The following is a 21975-nucleotide window of genomic DNA, read 5'->3' as shown; positions in this document are numbered from 1 at the left end:
TATCAAATAAAAAAAATAGACTGCTGAAAAATAATAATTTTTACGTTCAGAAGGCTATAGATTTATTCATAAGAAGAAATATCACAAAGTAAAGCATTTTTCTTGATTTTATTATCTGATCATGATGCGCGACAAAATAACCAGATATGACGTTATTATCTATATGTAAATTTTCAAACTCGTTCCCAGGAAAGCCACGTTTTTCAGGCGACCATGTGACTGAAAAAAGAAACATGGCGGACAAACATCACGCAGAAGTTTTAACCAAATTTTCTTAATTTTTCAAGAAAAATACATAGTAAATCGTCCTCGAGTCGTCTATGAGCTAAGGAGAGTTATAATTTGTTCTATGACTAATTTCATATAGCTGAAATTTGACAACCTTTTAGAAAAATATGGCGAAAACCAAAGGAGGTAGAAAAACGACCAAGACGAAATCAAACGATAATAATGGAAGGTTTTATAGACGAAAGCAAAAGGACAAAGAAGATGAAGAAGTCCAAGTTGTACAGGTAAGAATGCATTATATAGGTCTGGAGTTCAATGCCTATAGGTTGATTTCTACGCTTTCTGAAATATGTTGATGTAATGTACGCTTTATCGGTCATAATAAAGTTTTGGAAAATGTTCTGCCTTAGGTCAAAGACTTTGAAGATGAAGAGGATGATTGTGATGATGATAAATCAGATGATGGTGATGAAATAGAGAATAAAGAGACTAGAAAACTTGTCACTCAGCAGAACAGGAAGAAGAAGAAGTCTGGAGGATTTCAATCAATGGGTATGTAACTCAAGCAGTGGCTGTGAGAAACACTGTTGGGTTCTTTATAGCAATACTTCTTGTTACATTAGAGACTTTGTTATTGGTGTACCAAATGACGTCTGCTTGGAGATATAAATGTACTTATGATCGTCTGCATATCAAAACACTGATACAAGCCCATCCAATAGCCCCTTTGCAGTTAACGGTCACGTGTCTGTACTGGTGAGCAAAATTTTTGTTTTTATATTAAATTGGTGATTCTTTTTAGCTACTCGTAAAAAAATGATTGAAACAATGTGTATCCATTGTGTTACGAAATGTAGTTTTATTATGATCTCTTTAAACAGGTTGTAGAAAGTTTGTTTGCTCTCCAGTAAATTTCACCCATGGGAATCAAGATGTTCATTCATTTCAGCGAATTAATCAGCATGTGATTGCTTAGCTGCAAAGGGACTATTGGATCTGTGATTTAGCTGTGTTCTTACTTTAATCAGCCTGGGTTGATTCAAGGTTTTCAGGGTTTCATCTGTGAGTTAGCCGTGCCCTGACTTAGATCAGCCCAGAGGTTGTTACAGGGTTGGATCTGTGAGTTAGCCATGTCCTGCCTTAGATCAGCCCAGAGGTTATTTCAGGGTTTGATCTGTGAGTTACCAGTGCCCTGACTTAGATCTGTCCAGAGGTTATTTCAGGGTTCTATCTGTGAGTTAGACGTGCCCTGACTTAGATCAGCCCAGAGGTTGTTACAGGGTTGGATCTGTGAGTTATCCGTGCCCTGACTTAGATCAGCCCAGAGGTTGTTTCAGGGTTTGATCTGTGAGTTAGCCATGCCCTGACTTAGATCAGCCCAGAGGTTATTTCAGGGTTTGATCTGTGAGTTAGCCGTGCCCTGACTTACAGTAGATCAGCCCAGAGGTTATTTCAGGGTTCTATCTGTGAGGTAGCAGTGCCCTGACTTAGATCAGCCCAGAGGTTATTTCAGGGTTCTATCTGTGAGTTAGCCGTGCCCTGACTTAGATCAGCCCAGAGGTTGTTACAGGGTTGGATCTGTGAGTTAGCCTGTGCCCTGACTTAGATCAGCCCGGAGGTTGTTTCAGGGTTTGATCTGTGAGTTAGCCATGTCCTGCCTTAGATCAGCCCAGAAGTTGTTACAGGGTCAAATAAAAATGAACTGAAACAGACCAATGCTTTACAAGTTAGCTAATGGGGTGATTTACCAATATGGTAATTTTGATGTAACAAAGGAATAGCACAATCATTCAAATTAATCATTACAAATTAATTGTAACTACAGTGTATTGGATAAACTATTTTCTTTCAGGTCTTAGTAATCCTGTCTACAGGGGAATCATGAAGAAGGGCTATAAAATACCAACACCAATTCAAAGAAAGGTATGATATTTACAGTTTTAATCCATTCTATCATATCACATTACTTTATTATTATCATGTGTAAAAAACTGAGTTTGTTAATCAGAAATCATACCTTGTACATTTTGCAAAATTTTCAAGGATGTAGGTCCAGTATGCTGTCAATATGACTACTTCAATAATACAGTAGCCATCTTGGATCTCAAGGCATTATTGGTCATTTAGGAGTTAGAGTTTTAGGTGTTTGTCATTCTTTCGTGGGTAAGGTAGATTGATTTACCTTCTTTGGTTGTATTAATGATAGATGATATAAAGAAAAACAATATCATCAACTCTCACATTAGCTTTATATTTGCCCCCTGTATGTCCCATAATGCCTTGCAATCCAAGAGGGCTGCCATATCATCAAAGCAGTCTGTTACATAAATGTTTTTGTGTGTCATTTTAACTGACAGTAAAGTGCGCTTTGTCTTCTATTACTATATTTTTTGTCTATCAATAAACATAAACTTTATCATATATTTCTAAATACTATTTTCAGGCAATGCCAGTGATAATGGATGGTAAAGATGTTGTTGCTATGGCTCGCACAGGTTAGTTTTATGTGGTATTTGTGTCATTTATGCCATGTATCATTGATGATAAATCTAACAGTGTGTTATATAACTTAATTGAAGAAGAACTAAAGAGTACATTCTTGGAAACTTTAACCATAGTTTATGCAGCGTTATTGCCTCTTGGGAGGATTTATTTTGGTCCTCGATCATACCTCAATATTTTATCTCTGTGTTGAATAATTATTTGCTATATACTGTATCTAAATATGGTGACCAATTTGAATAACTATTCACCATTTTCCATGCATTGATTCACTGGTCAAATACAAAGCACTCAAGCGAGGCACCAAGGTACTTTCAAAGGATTATTCAAATTTGAACCTTGCAGCCTCAACTGAATGCTTCATGTCTGACCAGTGAACTGATGTCTGGAAAATGGTGAATTGCTCTGCATTGACTAGCAACTGACTAGCCTCATGTTCACGTGGAAACATAAAAGCATTTTCACGTGTCAGAGATTAGTCAGTCGCTAAGTCAGTGCAGAACAATATTTATTCAAATTGCTCACCATATTTCGATTCAGTGTATGGCAATTTACTCATGAATGTATGGTCATTTATCAATAATTTTGCAGGGTCAGGTAAAACAGCAGCTTTTCTCATTCCCATGTTTGAAAAGTTACAGTCACACTCAGCAAAGGTATGATTTGTAAAAATTATTAAATGAGGTTTAGCATGGTTTTCATAGAGTATCCCATATGACCAATGCCACTCTGCATAGTAACCTGCTGTTATAGAGTATACAAGATCATTTCCAACACCATAACTTCTCTGTTTTTTAGACTGGTGCTAGGGCATTGATAATGTCACCAACTCGAGAACTTGCTCTTCAGACACTGAAATTTATAAAAGAAGTAAGTACTACACGTATATATAATAGCTTTTTGCACATTCTAAGCCATGTTTGTACTTGAACAATATGTGCTGTAAAATCCTGGTCATAAGCCCCCCCTGAGTTGTAAGCTATAAGCCCCAAGGTCATAAGCCCTCTAGGTCAGAAGCCCACTAGTCTGTTAGGCCAAATATCCTTTTAACCAGTTAGAAGCACCCCCCTCCCCATCAGGTTTATGGCTATCTCTGTAACGTCATGTTTATTTTGTTGATGAAACACAAGATTGACTGGGAACATAAGAGAAACAATAACATAACCATATAAATCAGAGTATAAGCCCATGGATTATAACTGGGATTTTAATCTATGCACTTTGAGCTTTGATACCTAAAAAAATCATCAACATTGATTCAGTTAAAGTGTAAAGTGTGACATGCATACTACTGTATTTCTGTAAATCATTCTTTGTCTTATGAACAGCTTGGTCGTTTCACTGGTATAAAGGCTGCAGTGATCCTTGGTGGTGATAGTTTTGAGGGACAGTTTGCTGCAATACACAGAAATCCAGATATGTAAGTACCTGTACACCTTGGCAGTAGATATGGATAAGGCCAAACAAAAAATAAGTGTTTCTTGTTGCACGAAAAAAGTAATTGGGGTGGGTAGGTCCGATTTTTGTCTAAACTGTAGTTCTGATTCCCTAATGATTTCATGCATTTATTTGAATTTTTATTCATTATTCTTTCATAGTATTGTTGCAACTCCTGGTCGATTCCTGCATGTGATAATGGAGATGGATCTTAAGCTGTCGTCTGTAGAATATATAGTATTTGATGAAGCTGATCGGTAAATATAAAGAATGTACTTGACAATCAGACTCATAGGCTGAAGGATACAGTACATATAAATTTAAGTCCATAATCCAGCCTCTGGGGTCTTGAATTTAATTCCTAGATTTAAACCTGAAATTGAGATCAATCAAAACATCCATCTAAGCTGAATAAATGGTGCAAAAGCCGCTTCAATCAGCTTTAGGGAAGTCTATCAATTCACAGAATGAAAAGTGGAAGCATACAGTAGTCGCTAAAAAAGCTACTTTTGAGACACCATAACCACCAGAATAGGCCCTTTGCAGCTAGTGGTCACGTGCTTGGATACCGCTTAGCAACACAAAACTGGAGAGCAAGCCTTCCAGTAAACAAAAGTTGTAATAGGTCAAGCACGCGTGGTTTTATACGATAGTTTCATCGTTCAAAACGCTTAATCCTTTTGCCCTATCTACAAACACAGTAAGATAATCTTAAATTCTCTCCTTTGGACTCGATTTTTGGTTCGAAGTAACGATATTCTTCGCGTTATCGCGAAAAAATTGTCACCGCCGGCCCGCTCGACGGCTGAAAAACATGGCGACTTCGCAAGGTATGTACTTCAAAACTCTCATTTTTTTTGGTTTCTTTTCAATTATTGGACTTCTAAAATCTCTAAAATAACAGTTTAGATTGTGAATGGTGATCGATTGTAATTGGACGGCATTTTAATGGACGATTTGTTTATTTTTTGTGAGAGTGATTCCACGTCTAAAGTCAAGACTAACCCATGTTTACATATATTCGCTGTAGATGTTAGAACTCCCGACGAGCCATCACATACCAAGAAAAATTCTTCGTACCATTGTTGTGTTCCCTTGTGTAACGGAGATTCTCGATATCATCCTGATTTAAAGTTTCACCGCTTACCAGGCCGTGCAAGGGATGAGCAATTGAAAAAGGAATGGCTGGTGAAGATACGAAGAGATGTGGGCCCACACTTCAAGGTATATAGGAATCTAACAATATCAATGCACAATACGAATTGCCTGTGGATCTTTAAAAAACTGTAATGAAGATAAAAATAGTTGAATACAGTTACATTGTTATTAAAAGGACATTTGATTTATAATAGGTTAACAAAAGTACCAGAGTGTGCTCAAAACACTTCACTGAGGAAGATTACAATCCTCCCACTGATTCTGGACGTCAGTTGCTAAAAAGAGAAGCTGTACCATCAATCTTTGACTGGTCAACCAAATCCAAAGCAAGAAGAAAGATAATTCGACAAGTAGATAGGTAATGAATATCACATATTTCTACTTCAATACATTTCATTTAGACTTGACTGATGGAATTGTACTTGATGTTTATTTTGGTTTAAACCAAAATAATTTTATAATTTTAATAATTTAGTCTTTTATAATTTTTTATTTAGTGTGAACTGAGTGTGAACTGAGTGTCATCATAATTTCAAAACCTTTTTACAGAGACACTCAGACAGATGAAAGTGATGACAATGAAGATAATAGTCCCAGCACTTCTACAACCTTCAGCATGGATGACCTACAAGCACAAGTCCAGTCACTCAGAGCACAGTTCCAAGATGCACAAAAGCAACTTGAACAAAGTAGAAATGAAACTGCAGCTGCCCTCACTGAAATAAAAAGGGTTAAAGTTGAAGCTGCAAAAGAAATTGAGGACATTAAGAGGCAAGCTGCAGAACAATTAGCACTTAATAAATTTGGGCTTGAGAGATTTGGCACAGACAATGAGATCATAAGATTTTATACAGGTTTCCCATCCTATTTACATATTCAGTTCTTTTTTAAGTTTTTGCAGCCATGTGCTGCACAAATGACATATTGTTATGCCTCTGGAGAAAGAGAAAGTAGACCAGACTCAAGAAATATGCTTCTTGTGGATGAATTGTTTATGTTTTGTGTACGCCTCAAACTAGGTCTATTCGGACAGGATTTAGCTCATAGGTTCCGAATACATAAATCGTCAGTTTGCAGGAAATTGATCACATGGACTAATTTTTTGTATTTTCTTCTTGGTAGTCAAGTGATCTGGCCTTCAAGGCAAGATGTTGATAGGTTTATGCCAGAAGGTTTTAAAAAGCTTTATGCAAGCACACATGTCATTTTAGATTGTACAGAGATTTTTGTTCAAACACCTACCTCCCTACTACTTCAGTCGCAGCTTTATTCTAGTTATAAGAGTAATACTACACTCAAGGGTTTGATAGGCATTACCCCTAATGGAGCTATTAGCTTCGTTTCTAGCCTTTACACAGGGGGGATTAGTGATAAGGAAATCACAAGGTGCAGCGGCATTCTAGATTTGTTAGAACCTGGTGATTCAGTCATGGCAGACAAAGGGTTTGACATTGAAGATTTACTTAGGGAGAAGCGGGTAGAGTTAAATATTCCTCCGTTTCTTGAAAGTCAGGAACAATTCTCTGCCGCAGATGTTCAAAAAACAAAGACACTAGCAAGTCTTAGAATTCATGTCGAGAGGGCAATAAGAAGAGTCAAAGAGTACCACTTTTTTGATTCAGATGTGCCATTGTCCACTTTAGGTTCAGTCAATCAGTTATATACTGTAGCCTGCCTCCTTACAAATTTTCAAGGCCCACTTATTTTATCCAATGGTAATAATGAGGCATAGTGTCTGTAAGAAGTTGGTGAATGTATGATTAATGTGGCTTACATAACCCATTAGATAATCTTTAATGCAGGTTGGTTTATCATGTGTCTTGGATTGCTTTTTGTAACTATTTCAATTTGTTTGTAAATGAAAACTCAAAAAAAAAAACTAATGAACAAACACAAAATCTAAATAGCACAAATAAATATAATACTAATATGATATAAATATAATAAAAAATAAATTAAGAATTTAATTAAGATTTTTTTTCTAATCTAAAATATCCTTCAATGTTTTTTCCTCAGTTTTTAAATTTCAGTTATTAGATTAACGGCCGTCGAGACTCTAGTCGGCAAACTGAGAGACATCAATCTTCGCGGGTCGAAACAACGACAATAGCAGTTCTACCCATCCACTGGCAGCAACAGGTGTACGACGACCTCATTCGCGACGAAGCTCTCGGTGTCATTGCCTTGAAGGCCAGATCACTTGACTACCAAGAAGAAAATACAAAAAATTAGTCCATGTGATCAATTTCCTGCAAACTGACGATTTATGTATTCGGAACCTATGAGCTAAATCCTGTCCGAATAGACCTAGTTTGAGGCGTACACAAAACATAAACAATTCATCCACAAGAAGCATATTTCTTGAGTCTGGTCTACTTTCTCTTTCTCCAGAGGCATAACAATATGTCATTTGTGCAGCACATGGCTGCAAAAACTTAAAAAAGAACTGAATATGTAAATAGGATGGGAAACCTGTATAAAATCTTATGATCTCATTGTCTGTGCCAAATCTCTCAAGCCCAAATTTATTAAGTGCTAATTGTTCTGCAGCTTGCCTCTTAATGTCCTCAATTTCTTTTGCAGCTTCAACTTTAACCCTTTTTATTTCAGTGAGGGCAGCTGCAGTTTCATTTCTACTTTGTTCAAGTTGCTTTTGTGCATCTTGGAACTGTGCTCTGAGTGACTGGACTTGTGCTTGTAGGTCATCCATGCTGAAGGTTGTAGAAGTGCTGGGACTATTATCTTCATTGTCATCACTTTCATCTGTCTGAGTGTCTCTGTAAAAAGGTTTTGAAATTATGATGACACTCAGTTCACACTCAGTTCACACTAAATAAAAAATTATAAAAGACTAAATTATTAAAATTATAAAATTATTTTGGTTTAAACCAAAATAAACATCAAGTACAATTCCATCAGTCAAGTCTAAATGAAATGTATTGAAGTAGAAATATGTGATATTCATTACCTATCTACTTGTCGAATTATCTTTCTTCTTGCTTTGGATTTGGTTGACCAGTCAAAGATTGATGGTACAGCTTCTCTTTTTAGCAACTGACGTCCAGAATCAGTGGGAGGATTGTAATCTTCCTCAGTGAAGTGTTTTGAGCACACTCTGGTACTTTTGTTAACCTATTATAAATCAAATGTCCTTTTAATAACAATGTAACTGTATTCAACTATTTTTATCTTCATTACAGTTTTTTAAAGATCCACAGGCAATTCGTATTGTGCATTGATATTGTTAGATTCCTATATACCTTGAAGTGTGGGCCCACATCTCTTCGTATCTTCACCAGCCATTCCTTTTTCAATTGCTCATCCCTTGCACGGCCTGGTAAGCGGTGAAACTTTAAATCAGGATGATATCGAGAATCTCCGTTACACAAGGGAACACAACAATGGTACGAAGAATTTTTCTTGGTATGTGATGGCTCGTCGGGAGTTCTAACATCTACAGCGAATATATGTAAACATGGGTTAGTCTTGACTTTAGACGTGGAATCACTCTCACAAAAAATAAACAAATCGTCCATTAAAATGCCGTCCAATTACAATCGATCACCATTCACAATCTAAACTGTTATTTTAGAGATTTTAGAAGTCCAATAATTGAAAAGAAACCAAAAAAAATGAGAGTTTTGAAGTACATACCTTGCGAAGTCGCCATGTTTTTCAGCCGTCGAGCGGGCCGGCGGTGACAATTTTTTCGCGATAACGCGAAGAATATCGTTACTTCGAACCAAAAATCGAGTCCAAAGGAGAGAATTTAAGATTATCTTACTGTGTTTGTAGATAGGGCAAAAGGATTAAGCGTTTTGAACGATGAAACTATCGTATAAAACCACGCGTGCTTGACCTATTACAACTTTTGTTTACTGGAAGGCTTGCTCTCCAGTTTTGTGTTGCTAAGCGGTATCCAAGCACGTGACCACTAGCTGCAAAGGGCCTATTCCTTGCACTCTTTCTTTCATTCTGTTAATTAGCACAAATGACTTGCTATTCTCATGAGAAAATGCAAATTTGAATAAGAGAGAAAATTTGTGAACTGCAGTGGTAGATGTGGTAATAATGTGGCAATGTCTCCCCGATTAGTAGGGCACTTGTGCCCGGCTAGAAGAAATAGAGACATTAATAAAATTATTTTCATTATTATTATAGTATTACTGTAATCATTTGGCTTTTTATGATAAAAATATTTACAAATATTTTGTTTTATAGGTTATTTGAAATGGGATTTTCGGAGCAGCTACATGAAATAATCCATAAATTACCTGATTCAAGGTGAGTTTCAATAATCGATTTACAAGTGAGCTATATTTTTAACTAGTTTAAAAAAAACAGCTGGACATTGGACAATGTCCACCCATAATTGGAACTTGTCTGGTCAAATCCTTGCCTTGCTGTTCATTTTGATTAGTATCATTGAGCCCGAAACAAGGTATGAACAAGCTAAGACCAAATTGGCTGGTCATCATGGGCATTGACTTACCAGCCGTTTATTTTTCAGCCCTGTTAAGGTTATATATTACATGCTTTACTGGTGATGTTTATTTGTTCTTGTCGCAGACAAACCCTGTTATTCTCAGCAACATTGCCAAGAATACTTGTAGACTTTGCTAAAGCTGGTAAGTCAGAAGTTATAGATTAATCTTTACTATTTGATATTTTAGTTTACAAAACTTGCTGTTCTTTCTGATTGTAGGACTAACTGACCCAGCACTCATTCGTCTTGATGTGGATTCAAAAATTAGTGATCAATTAAAGGTGCGTATGTACAGACTGAAGAGATTTAGTGGTCTCTAGAAAGCTTTCATATTGAGTGTCTGTAGTTGCCAAATTGGCTGTTTACAGCATAAAAAATAAAATGAATAAATCAACATGTAATGATTTGTTTATTACACATTTAGGCTCGATATATAACACACACAAAATGTTTTATTGTCTTAAATATCCTTAACCGACTTACACCATTTCAAAATGTTAAAGAATTATACGTTTCCAATTCAATATCATTCAAGATATTAAAGCTTAATTAAAAATGTAAGAAGCACAAAATTCATCTTGAATTTGATAGAAATAAACACTAAATAGAGATTTATCTCATCACTCTTGACTACTATCGTAGTCAAGTTACAGTTACAGTTTACCGTGAAGTGATATCGTATCACTTCACTGATATGGTTTTTATTCACGGCTTTATTTCACGGATATCGAGCTTAAATGTGTAATAAATATCTTTATTTAAGTGTCTAGTCGTCTTTTGCACTAATTGGGGACACTTTTTGCTCACATGCACTACCACTACATTCAATATTCTATGCACACAAATGCTCAACTCACATGTTGATTTTTACGGAGGGAGTATAAACTGGAGAACCCGGAGAAAACCCTCGTAGCATAGGAGAGAACAACACATCAAACAATCTCAATTCACATGTGATGACCGCAGGGCTCGAATCAGCGACCTGACCCGTTGGACTCACAGCAGTGAAAGACGACGTGTTAGCCGCAAACGCCACCCATGCTACCCATATAGACACACATACATATAGAAATATACATATAGAAACTTGTTGTTTGCATTGCAACTTTATTAGTTGCAAATAGCACATTATCAATAGTTGACCATATGTGGCTCTCACCAATTTAACCGGACCTGGGTTCATTTCCCAGACCTGGCATCCTATGCGAGTAAACTTGCTTGTTGGTTCTCTTCTGTGATTCAAGGTTTTTCTCTGGGAACTTTAGGTTACTCTCTGTACGAAAATCAACTTCTAAATTCCAATTTGAATTCAGTTAAATGAAGAGCCTTTCTGTGGAATCACTGTTAATCCCCATATATTTTATTTCTGTTTTATTTCTATTTTACATGGTTGTTTGTTAATATTTCAGATGGCATTTTTCTACTGCAGAGCAGATGACAAGCCAGGTAATAAAATATTTTCCATGTAATGTGTTGTTATACCATTCTTCCCTTTACTTTAATCTATCATGGCTCCTCTTGTTGGGTCCCTTCAGCCCCAGATATCATACATACAGTACAGAAGAGTCCCATTATCTTGAATCCCAGATATCTTCCTAGAACTTCCCAGTGTCTCAAACTGTCCATAGTCAATATTCCGTGGACTTGCATCACTACATTTACCATGAATACCTCGAGCCCCCATTATGAAGCATAGGTGAAATAGACTAGTGGTGAAAGTGCTCTCCTCTCATCAAAGCAACTTGTCATCCCTTCACAAAAATCAACTTCTAACTTCCAATTGGAATTCAGTGAATGAAGAGCCACTCTGTGGAAATACCACTGTTCAATTCCATTGTAATTTTATTTTTTTATTATTTAGAACCCTTTACTTGGTTACCTGGAGATTGGAGATAGCAAGACTCAATTAACTGTATCTCATTGATTTTTTAAACTAATGCTTTATTTGTTATAGCCATTCTTTTGCATTTATTACAAAATGTAATCAGTCAGAATGAACAAACCTTGATATTTGTGGCCACCAAACACCATGTGGAATATTTAAAAGAGGTAAGAAAGATGAAAAAGATAATCAAATGACAATCAATATGAACTGATAGATAGACGAATGAATTGAGGAATGGATGGATGGATGGATGTAACAAATGAAGGAATGAGATGAATGACGAAATAAATGAATGGGTGAATAAATGAGAACAAATAAATGCCTTGTTAAATGCCTTTTTTTCATGTCTGTGTGTTTCCTCTTTATTCCTTTTTATTCAGTTACTATCACAAAGTGGAATCTGCTGTTCATATGTATATAGCTCCTTGGATCAAACAGGTACTATTTTGTAATGCTTTCTAATAATGTCTTCTTAAAATGACAGGGTAGCAACTTTTCAGGTATTTTATATTAAAAGACGTAGAAATTGATAAACAGCTATTTAAAAAAGGGTTGGTAAAGGTTTAACATGTAAGAAATAGAGCTTACATAGGCGTGCGGAGATACGAAATTTATCTTCGAGTGTTGAAAAGATAGATTTTCAACATGAGAAGAATAATTTCGTATCTCCGCCGCGCGCCCATGTAATATTCTGTTTATTATATATTTAGCTTTTTATTATTATAACTAACTAACTAATAGCTTAAATACGCAAGGTAACAATATTTTCACTCGTGAAAATAACATGTTATTTTCACGTGTAAAAATATCAGATTTTCGAAAAGGAGAAATATAGGTATTTTATGGATAATTATATGATAAAATCTTTTTTGAAATAGCTGTATTTAAAAATGTAATCACTTGTACATAGATGTAGACTGTTTTCCATGGGTGTAATTTTCCAGGCATGTTTTCAGGGTTTGATAAAATCTAAAGGTCAAAACTGGTGTTGTAGACCAGAATAGGTCGTCATGAAAAGGTCTGAGAAATGTTTCTTTAATAAGCTGTGTCTTTTTGTCGTCAGCGCGCACAATTAACGTAAGCAAATTCCAGCACAAGAAGACAATGGTGATGGTTGTAACCGATGTAGCTGCCCGTGGAATAGATATACCAATGTTGGATAATGTGATCAACTTCCACTTCCCTGCAAAATCTAAACTGTTTATTCACCGGGTTGGTAAGTAAAAGCTTAGAATTTTAAAATTTGAGAAATGGAATCCCATTTTTTATCCCCTTGACATGGGTTTGCATTTTTAATGACAGTGTGAACTTGTTTGAGAAAAAGCAAACGGAACATGTTGTGAAATGGGGTAAAATGCAAGAACGAACATTTTTTTATTGCCTTTGGCACGTGTTTATGCAGAAGGGAGTGACGTATGTTCTAGAATATAGTTATTTTCTCTCTCAGATGAGAGTGTGTGGCTTTCTTTTAATGTTACCATACTGTAACTGTATTTTAACAGGTCGTGTTGCTAGAGCAGGAAGATCAGGGACTGCTTACTCACTTGTAGCCATGGATGAGGTAAATTACCAAAGGAGCTATTCCGTACAGTATCTGTATCTTATCTTTGTTAAACAAAGATTGTTTCCTTTGCTTTGATAGGTAGCTCACATGTTGGACCTACATCTATTTTTGGGCCGACCACTCAAGGTGGCTACCAAGGATTCTAATGATGATGACAATGAGGGGATATTGGGTAGAGTACCGCAAAGGATTGTGGATGAGGAAGAGGATTTTTTGAGAACTGCGCATGACCAGTCACATGACCTGGTAAGGACATTTTAACAGATTGATTGAATAGGCCGTTTGCATGATGGCATCATTTGAGTCCCACTACCTAGATGCTTGGCGAATTCTTATTCATATTTGTATTCCCTCATGAGAATAGTAAGACGATTGCTACTAATTAACTGAACAAAAAAGTGTTCAAGGGATTGTGGTAGTGGTAATGGTATGCTATAATGCAAGGGTCCTATTAATAATGATAATAAGAAAGGGATGTAGGGTTATGTTGTGTTCACATGATGTTCAATCTTTATAACCTGAAGTTGACTTTGAAATCAATCCATCAATCAGTCAATCAATCTTTATAACCTGAAGTTCACTTTGCAATCAAGAAATCTATCGATCAATCTTTATAACCTGAAGTTGGATTTGTGGATGTGTATCGCCTAGTTTCTTGTCCAAACAGGTTTTTTTCTCTTCCAGTTTTCGTTACAAGGAGTTTGTACCAATGCGTACAAACAGTACATACGATCTAGAACTAATCCTTCATCAGAGTCAGTTAAAAGAGCAAAAGAACTCGTGACGTCAACGATAGCAGTGCACCCAATACTAGGTAAGGCAAGTCACAAGATAAATGGCTCAACTCAAAGTAATTTTATAACTGATTTATTACTTATTATTTTTAATTTTTAATTTTTTTTTATATACAGAAGTCAATAGACGTATTAGTAATAGTTGTTTGAGAGCATAACTGTTTTTTTAAATCAAAGATATATAGAGCTGTTTAGTGTGACGAAATTCGAACGAAAAACAGCTTCCGGGCCCAAATTGAAAATTACTTCTACAGACATTTTTCTGTATTTTTTCTTCATAGCAGGATTTTCTGTTCATATATCTAATTGTTGAAGGTAGAGAATAAATCCTGGGAATAAGCTGTGGCAAGATTTTAGCGAACTTTTGTGTGATTGGACCAAGAAATACAGTACGTCACGACTTAAAAGCCCTATTGCAGTGAGCCATTCAAGGGAATATTGGGTGGTGAAGTGGAAGTGTACTTGCCTCGGGGGTTCCATTGGGCATTACATGTGAGTAGAATTTGCTAAATTATTTATTTTTATCCTTTTGTCTCTATTTTGTTCAGGTTCCACTGATGATGAATCAACTGTTTCACAAGCACAGCTGCTTGATAGCGTACGGAACTTCAAATCCAGACAGGTAGGGTATTGAATCAAGGGTGGTGTAGCGGAGGTTCGATTTGTAAACTCGTCATCACATGTGAGTAGAATTTGTAAGGTTTGACTAAGATCAGCCCAGAGGTTGTTTCAGGGTACGATCAGTGAGTTAGCCATGCCCTGACTTAGATCAGCCTAGAGGTTGTTTCAGGGTTTGATCTGTGAGTTAGCCGTGCCCTGACTTAGATCAGCCCAGAAGTTGTTGCGGAGTTCAGTAAAATATAATAGGTTGTTGCCACAGAACAAAACGATTAAGTGTTTGTCTCCTCCTTTTATGTTTCCAGACAATATTTGAAGTTTGCCCTACTGCGAAATCTTCGGCTCATAAAGTAATGAGGTCCAAGCGGTAAGTCCTTCCAAATTTGCCTCCCTGAAGTTAAAAGGAAAACTGGTCGTGCTGCTATGGATTGTGTCACGTGTCATTCTCTCGAGAATAAGGCTCTTTGTTTGAGCTGTATCCATATTCATGTGTCTCACATAAACAACAGTTAAACAAAGAAATGATACTGTAGGGAATGATATTCGGTCCCAAGTGGACTTTGGTCCATTGCGGTACTTTTCAATCTCGTGTCTAAATTCAGTCCCAGTTCTTCTGCACTATGAGGTGGCTATTGGTAATACTGTTTGCTTTCGACTTTGGAAAATCGCATTGATAAACACGTTGACAACTTGATTTCAACAAACCTGTGATACATAGACACGTTATTGGCCTCCTAATGACTTATGCATCTATTCATAACACCTTTTTTGCTTAGTATTTCTATGGTTGGTGACATATATATAGCGTGATTCGAACGTCCTACATTATGTCGAGTCACAGCAGAAATCACTTTTTCACCGATTTGAACGTAAGACAACGCTTCATAAAAACGTTTTTTAGGTACTCTGGAAAATATCTCGAAGAAAGAGTTCCAATAGACTGCGAGCAGTCCCTCTATTTCCCATGGTCACTGTAAGTCTGTCTTTCCGTGTCGACAGTGACCATATGGGAAATAGAGGGTCTTAGCTCGCAGTCTAGAGTTTCAATAATGTCTTGCGATCCAAGATGGCCGCCGTATCGTGATAACACATTCAGTGTTGTGTTTAGTGTTTTTAATCTCTTCTTATTCCAAGATTAGTCTGAATCTTTCAATGAGTTAACGTAAACTAATATTTTCCAGAGAGAGACATGGAGAGGTAATAGAGAAAGCTAAGCAAAGAAAGCTTGAGCATGAAACAACAGAATCATGGAAAACAAGTTCAGAGACGGCTGATAATGGAGTGAATGACAATGATGTTGATATGCAGGTAAAATTAATCAGAGTAGCATTAAAACTATACTAAAAAAGGCTATCAGGGCCCATCATTAGGGCGCTTTGAGAAATCAGGGGTGGCGTAGTGGTAGTGCACTCCCTACGAGTCAACTTTGAGGTCACGGGTGTGATTCCTGAACTTGTCATCACATGTGAGAAGATTTCATTCTCCCTTGAATCGAGGGTTTTTCTGGTGAGTTTTCTCCCTCACTACGTGCTACATTCCAATTCGATCTGCGGGTTAACAGTGCCTTGACTGATGAAGAGACCTTAAAGGTCCTTATAGCCATTCTCAATCAGACGCGCCCTCTAGCGATTGTTTCTGTCGCGATGAAGAAGCTTTAGGTGGACGTCAATCAAGGCGTTTCCATGACATTCTATAGGCACGTGCTCTTATAGCTTTGTGTTTTCCGACGATGTTATGGAAACGCCTTGTGATTGACGTCCACCAAAACCTTCTTCGTCGCGACAGAAACATTCGCTAGAGGGTGCGTGTGATTAAGAATGGCTTTAATGGCCTATTGCTTTGATAAGCCCCGAGGTTGATGTCAAAATTTGATGTCAAGAGATGGTATGCAATTTTTTTCCAGTAAAAACGTTTTTTCCAAAACTTGTGCCTACAGTGATATACCCATGCAGCTGACATTCGAGCCAATTTTTCAACAGCAGCGTTGCTTTTTCTCATTTAATTGATATTTTTGTTTGATGTTTAAGGGTGTTTTTACCACAGTGATTGACCCGGGCAACAAAAACCGGGGAAAATCGGGCAAGTATTACAAGAGTTCGACAAACTTTTACAGCGGTTTACGATATTCTGCTAACTCGGTAGTTGCGAGCTTGCTTGCTGAAATTTTGGCTGCTATCAATCAGTTGGTACCTTTTATGTTCTTGACTGGCGGCAGTGAAAAACCAATGTCACAACAAGCCGTTGAAATGTCTGAGTTTGCGAAATATCGAAAACCTCGGTAACACTATATATATTGAATCACGGAGGTACGCAAGAGGGATTACAAAGGAGATACACAACCGAATTATTACCCCAGATTTATATTAAGATGGATTGCAACTCATGGTTTTCACAGTCGCCATGTTGGATGAATTTAACAAAAGATTCATCATTAGTCTTTTTTGTTATATCATCCAACATGGCCGCCATGTCTTTTGATTGGGCGGAGGGGGGAGGGGGGGGGGGGGTGAGCAGGTATGTGGTGGCAATCATGTTGACTAATATTTCCTCGTTGCAGGATCTTCCTCTAACTTCCGAGATGAGAACTACATACCTCACCGTTCATCAGATCATTACGCAGAGAAGGGACTGGGGTAAATGACACGATTGACCTTGTTGCCCCTATCACAGGGAGCCCAATTTAGATAAAAGTGTGTTAGACCAAAATAAAATCCAGAATAGGCCCTTTGCAGCTAAGCAATCACGTGCTGATTAATTCACTGAGAGCAAATGAATGAACATTTTGATTCCCATGGGTGAAATAAAAAGAATCACCAATTTAATATAAAAACAAAAATTTTGCATTCCAGCACAGACACGTGATCGTTAACTGCAAAGTGCTATACCCTTCAATACTCCAGTTTCGAGTTGTCTGTTGCACAGGGTTAGCCTCTTTTTTAATTCAGAATATTCAGGTCTTCCAGTGTAGGTCCGTGGAATTTCAAAGTGTTTGTATTGTTGAAGTTGTGCATTCTTTACTGTACCGTTGGTATTTGTGAATATTTAAACACTGATACGAGGCTAACCCTGAGTAAATGAGTCTGTAATCAAGGAACACAGCGGTAATTTGGAACTCGAAACTGGTCTGTTGAACTAGGAAAATCATGCATATTTTTTTTTTGTTTTCCCATATAATTCCACTATGATGCCCTACACATGTTGATGGCCAAATTTTATTTTATTTAGAGGCTTTCATCACCCTAGAGTTGTAAGAACAAAGGAACAAAAGTTAAATACATACGCAAACAATCGTGATTAGATTCGAGGTCCCGGCGAGGCGCGCCCCCAAAGGGCAATGTAGAATTACAAGTTTTTTTGTTTTTTGTTTTTGGCTTACTTCTCCTTTCCATTACCTTCTATTCTTTCTTGGCTTTAAACAAAAACATTCGGTGAAGGATATTTTTTTCCAGATTTCTTTTTCAAGCTAACACTTTTATATAAATTGGGCTCCCTATGCTCTAGTCTCCTACGAATAGGCTTCTCGTTCTACTGTTGTAAAAACTGTTTTTATATCATTGTTTTTGTCGTAGAATGGGGTTAAGCACATTTGAAAAAGTAGCAGCCGGTTCAGTTATCGAAATCAATGGGGACGACGATCTTGGATTACGGAAAAACAAGCATGTCAAGAAATGGTATGAAGTTATGCATGAAGTGATACCTTATATAGAAAACCTTGTGGGGTGGGGGACAATTAGGATTATAATCTAAGAACCCCCTAAGATCTTTGATGCACTGATATCATTGGAGGTAAAACGCTGAGAGGAAATCATGGGTTGATAATAAAAAGGAAAATGGAAATCTTCAATTGGATACGTCCCATAAAAGCAGCGGCACTCTTTACAACACAAAACGAAACGAAACAAAAAAGGAAAAAATATCTTACAACAAACAACCAATAAACGAAACATAATGTCAGTGATGGTGTTTTATCGACGCAGTAATTTTTGCTTGATTTTGCTTGATTCGCTTGGTCTTTTAAGCCTGGTTTTCACTAACGACGCAACCCGACGCAAAAGCGCAAGTCAACGCAAGAAAAGCAAAATCTTCCGTGCGCTTGCGCTTGCGTTGCATCTTTCGTCGCTATTTTTTTTTTTTTTTTTTTTTCATATTGAGAACATTGAGTCGTTACTGCTTCTTCGGCTGGTGTCCCTTGTGAGAACCGGACATAAAAGACTTCACATCACACGTCAATTTTGCTCAGAGACAAAGCGATCTTTCTCACATTCTCTTGTATGCCTTTTTTTCCATGATTCGATTCTTTCCTTGGCAGGGACCGAAAGAGGAAAAGATTTATCGGCGCAGATGAAGAGAAGAAAAAGAAAATCAAAACAGAAAGTGGGGCGCGGATCCCTGCCACCTACAAGAAAGACATGTATCCTTGTTGAACAGTTGTCCCTCCCTCCCTACCTCTCGTACTTATACTTGACCACGCCCTATTGCCTTTACAGCTAATTCTCCTCACGCGTGACCAGTATCTCATTTTTTGATTGGACTTTCGACGGCTTTGTCTGAAATGCCAAGCCTTGGAGCCAACTACGCTCAAAACTTTTTTCAAGCTAATTATCAGCGATGTGGTTGGGAAATGAATTCTTTTGGAAAATATTTCACAATCATTCATGATAGCGAATTCAAAACCTAATTTTGTAAGCCGTAATATTCAAACATAGGGATGCTTTTTCTTCGAACTTACCTTGATCCTTGATCTCAGTTAACATAAAGACAGTACAGGACTCTAAGTTCAAATGGCATGCTTTTATCAACTAGCTTCTGCCGTATTCTTCGTCTTTCCCAGTGTTCCATCCAATAACAGTCGCCTTTAATTTCAGAATTTAATTTCAAAGCATAGCTTGGCCCCGCACTTGGATTTGATCTAAATTTTAGATCTTATTCAAGTCTTTGGCCGGCACGCATTGTACCTCTTGTGCACCATCTAGCTAGCTTCTACCGTGCTCTTCCTCTTTTTCATTCACTTGCTGTTGCCCTTGTTTTAAGCCTTTATTTTCAAGCATACCGTTAACGTTGCCATTCCCTTGTTTTTGGTCTAAATTCTAAGCTCTATGTCAATCATTAGCGTACGTTGAGCTCGGCCACGCCCTTTCCCTTCACCTCTACCATTCAACTTCTCTTTCCTTGTATTTGACTGTTGCCCTTATTCTCTTCATACGCTATAACGAACCCCAAGTAAATCAATGGAAAACATTGTGTTCTTAACGGGCACAGATATAAAACTTGGATCAAGAAAAATCGTATGGACGCGCCCGGCACTACGAGAGACATGGGTGATGACGAGGGCGTAGGAAAGCGTGGCAAAAAGGGTTAGTATTAACTGGTGATTTTTCGTCCATGCTGGTTCTTTTTCTGTGCGGATGACAACGTACCATGTAATGGAGGTCCCGCCTCACTGAGAGTTGAACGTGATGGCCCGATTGCATGGAGGTTGGATAGCGCTATCCGACGGAAATTTATTGGGTAACAGCATAAGGATTTATCCGTCTAATAGCGCTATCCACCCTTTGTACAACCCGGCCAATTATAATTTCTAGTTAGTAGTAATAATTTCTATTCTATGTCTATTCTTTGCGTACATATTTACGGTGTTCAACTTACCTATAGAGACTGAAAATATCGCTCTGGGATCCTCGCGAATACCCTACATTTCATATTCCGGCTGCCTTACCAACGTGGTTGGTCCTTGTGGTGTAGTGGTCAACACATCGGACTGAAATACCGAAGACGTGGGTTCAATTCCCGCCTAGGGCATTGATATTTTTCTCTTATTCTCCCTATAATTTCTAGTTTGTGCTCTCCTCTACTTTAAGGGGTTTTTCTGCGGGTTTTCTAGTTTCCTTCCCGCCAAAAATATCAACTTCTAAATGAGACACCCTATAGATATGCCTCTGTGAAATCCCATCATGTTGTGTGTCTGTGTATTTTTTTTAATCCTTTGTCATGCATAACACTAAATAGTCTTTAGTTAACAAATGTTTGACCCTCAATATTCCATGAGCAAATAGACCTTGAAACATGGACTCCAAGTCTTGGTTGGACTCGATGTGTTAATGCATTTAATGTTATGCATTTATTGTATTTATCAAGCTCAACCTTCACTTTATTTTTATTTAAACATATTTACCGTAATATTTGCCCCAAAAGCAACGAGACTTAACAAGGGGGCTTACGTCTTCACTTGGTCCTAAAACACTTCAAAAATCCTTATTTCAGGAAAGTTTAACAAGAAGGGCGCTCACAAAGGAGGAAAAACCTTTCCTTCGGCCAAAAACGAACTGAAATCCAAAGATCAAATACTGAAAGCAAGAAAAGCAAAAGAAAGGCTCATGCAGAAACAGAAAATGGGCAAAGATAGGAACAGGAAGAAGAAAATGATGCAAGGACGATAGTTTAAACCTTGTTCGGTTAGGTTTGATAAGAATCATCGGTTTATTGATACAGTACATAAACATACATTGATTTTAAAAACATGCATTATTTTATTGACATGGTGTACAAAGTGCCCCTATTGCCTACAATACTTTTAGTATTGATTCTACTTGAAGTGAATAATTGAATGGTGAAATGTTTCTGCATTTGAGTTTGCGTACCTTTTGAATGTGACGACATCTGGTTAGATTTGTTTAACTTGTAATGCTAAACACAGGCCATTATGAGACACCAAATTTACAATATAAATTGTGTAAACCATGAGTATGATTTTGATATTTATTGAATACTTTTTTCTTGAACAAGAATTTGTATTTTTAATTAATACCCAGATTGCATCAGAGCTAAAAGTGTAAACCTTGATATCTTCAAGATACATCACTCAAATCATATGAAAATGTTTTATCATTCAACTACTAGTATTCACTTCATGTAGAATCAATACTAAAAGTATTGTCTCAAGCAGTACGGGCACTTTAAGTTACCGGGCTGAAATTAGCAGCCAACTCGGCAGCCAACTCAAAAATGTCATATAATGCATCCTATGCAACTCAAATAAGATTATTCATCTGTACTAAGTTAATTTATGGAGTTTCGTGCTTTAATTGAGCTAAATAAATGAAACATATATATTTTAGTAGTCATTGAGTATCAAATAAGTATCATGAACATTGACATGCTTGATGATGTAAACTTAACTTAACCTAAACAGTTATCTTTACCATCGTGCATTGTAAAATATGAACTTAATGTATACTGTGCTTCTTTGTGTCATTTACCATGCTTTCCAATGAAAACATATTCTTATATCGACATTTTTTTAAGG

General features: G+C 37.1%; 3 protein-coding genes and 1 non-coding gene across 6 annotated transcripts; 3 read left to right on the top strand and 1 right to left on the bottom strand.

The window, feature by feature from the left end:
- Positions 1 to 234: 234 nt before the first annotated feature.
- Positions 235 to 21188, top strand: LOC116293294 (ATP-dependent RNA helicase DDX54). The gene is made up of 27 exons (XM_031700702.2): positions 235 to 512; positions 639 to 780; positions 2081 to 2151; positions 2672 to 2723; positions 3322 to 3386; positions 3529 to 3600; positions 4059 to 4150; positions 4329 to 4424; positions 9547 to 9609; positions 9895 to 9953; positions 10031 to 10092; positions 11221 to 11257; positions 11766 to 11860; positions 12077 to 12134; positions 12760 to 12912; positions 13199 to 13257; positions 13339 to 13506; positions 13945 to 14074; positions 14603 to 14676; positions 14978 to 15039; positions 15854 to 15980; positions 16700 to 16751; positions 17230 to 17305; positions 18242 to 18343; positions 18982 to 19083; positions 19932 to 20026; positions 20934 to 21188. Exons 1-27 carry the CDS (start codon positions 396 to 398, stop codon positions 21107 to 21109), a joined length of 2457 nt encoding a protein of 818 aa, XP_031556562.2. The 5' UTR covers positions 235 to 395; the 3' UTR covers positions 21110 to 21188.
- On the top strand, positions 4735 to 7192 carry LOC148911650 (uncharacterized). The gene is made up of 4 exons (XM_089028935.1): positions 4735 to 4997; positions 5198 to 5391; positions 5520 to 5683; positions 5875 to 7192. The coding sequence occupies exons 1-4, from the start codon at positions 4982 to 4984 to the stop codon at positions 7055 to 7057; spliced, it is 1557 nt and encodes a 518-aa protein (XP_088885061.1). The 5' UTR covers positions 4735 to 4981; the 3' UTR covers positions 7058 to 7192.
- LOC148911649 (uncharacterized) lies at positions 7267 to 9270 on the bottom strand. 3 transcript variants are annotated; one of them, XM_089028937.1, is made up of 4 exons: positions 8980 to 9270; positions 8586 to 8779; positions 8294 to 8457; positions 7267 to 8102 (listed from the first exon to the last, which is right to left on the bottom strand). In XM_089028937.1, the coding sequence occupies exons 1-4, from the start codon at positions 8993 to 8995 to the stop codon at positions 7502 to 7504; spliced, it is 975 nt and encodes a 324-aa protein (XP_088885063.1). In that variant the 5' UTR covers positions 8996 to 9270; the 3' UTR covers positions 7267 to 7501. The 3 variants fall into 3 exon arrangements, with proteins under 3 accessions (XP_088885063.1, XP_088885064.1, XP_088885062.1); XM_089028938.1 differs by lacking the exon at positions 8980 to 9270 and having other exon boundaries at positions 7267 to 7529; positions 7881 to 8102; positions 8586 to 8961; XM_089028936.1 differs by lacking the exon at positions 8980 to 9270 and having other exon boundaries at positions 8586 to 8963.
- Trnaf-gaa (transfer RNA phenylalanine (anticodon GAA)) lies at positions 20400 to 20471 on the top strand. The gene has a single exon. It is a non-coding gene; the product is annotated as a tRNA-Phe (tRNA).
- Positions 21189 to 21975: the final 787 nt, after the last annotated feature.

The sequence above is a fragment of the Actinia tenebrosa genome, unplaced genomic scaffold, assembly GCF_029948245.1.
Source record: "Actinia tenebrosa isolate PJP-AT-01 unplaced genomic scaffold, QUT_ActTen_1.0 PGA_scaffold13__45_contigs__length_12533684, whole genome shotgun sequence".
NCBI classification, from domain to species: domain Eukaryota; kingdom Metazoa; phylum Cnidaria; class Anthozoa; order Actiniaria; family Actiniidae; genus Actinia; species Actinia tenebrosa.
The sequence above is the reverse complement of the archived record's forward strand: the minus strand, read 5'-3'. Positions and strand labels throughout refer to the sequence as shown.

Bases quoted from the DNA above. Each gene is read 5' to 3' on its own strand.
- LOC116293294 (XM_031700702.2), top strand. From the start codon at position 396: ATGGCGAAAACCAAAGGAGGTAGAAAAACGACCAAGACGAAATCAAAC. The intron at 12,913-13,198 runs GTAAGTAAAAGC...GTATTTTAACAG, and splicing joins ACTGTTTATTCACCGGGTTG to GTCGTGTTGCTAGAGCAGGA. The intron at 15,981-16,699 runs GTAAAATTAATC...TTGATGTTTAAG, and splicing joins ACAATGATGTTGATATGCAG to GGTGTTTTTACCACAGTGAT.
- LOC148911650 (XM_089028935.1), top strand. The intron at 5,392-5,519 runs GTATATAGGAAT...GATTTATAATAG, and splicing joins ATGTGGGCCCACACTTCAAG to GTTAACAAAAGTACCAGAGT. The intron at 5,684-5,874 runs GTAATGAATATC...ACCTTTTTACAG, and splicing joins ATAATTCGACAAGTAGATAG to AGACACTCAGACAGATGAAA.
- LOC148911649 (XM_089028936.1), bottom strand. From the start codon at position 8,861: ATGGACGATTTGTTTATTTTTTGTGAGAGTGATTCCACGTCTAAAGTC. The intron at 8,458-8,585 runs GTATATAGGAAT...GATTTATAATAG, and splicing joins ATGTGGGCCCACACTTCAAG to GTTAACAAAAGTACCAGAGT. The intron at 8,103-8,293 runs GTAATGAATATC...ACCTTTTTACAG, and splicing joins ATAATTCGACAAGTAGATAG to AGACACTCAGACAGATGAAA.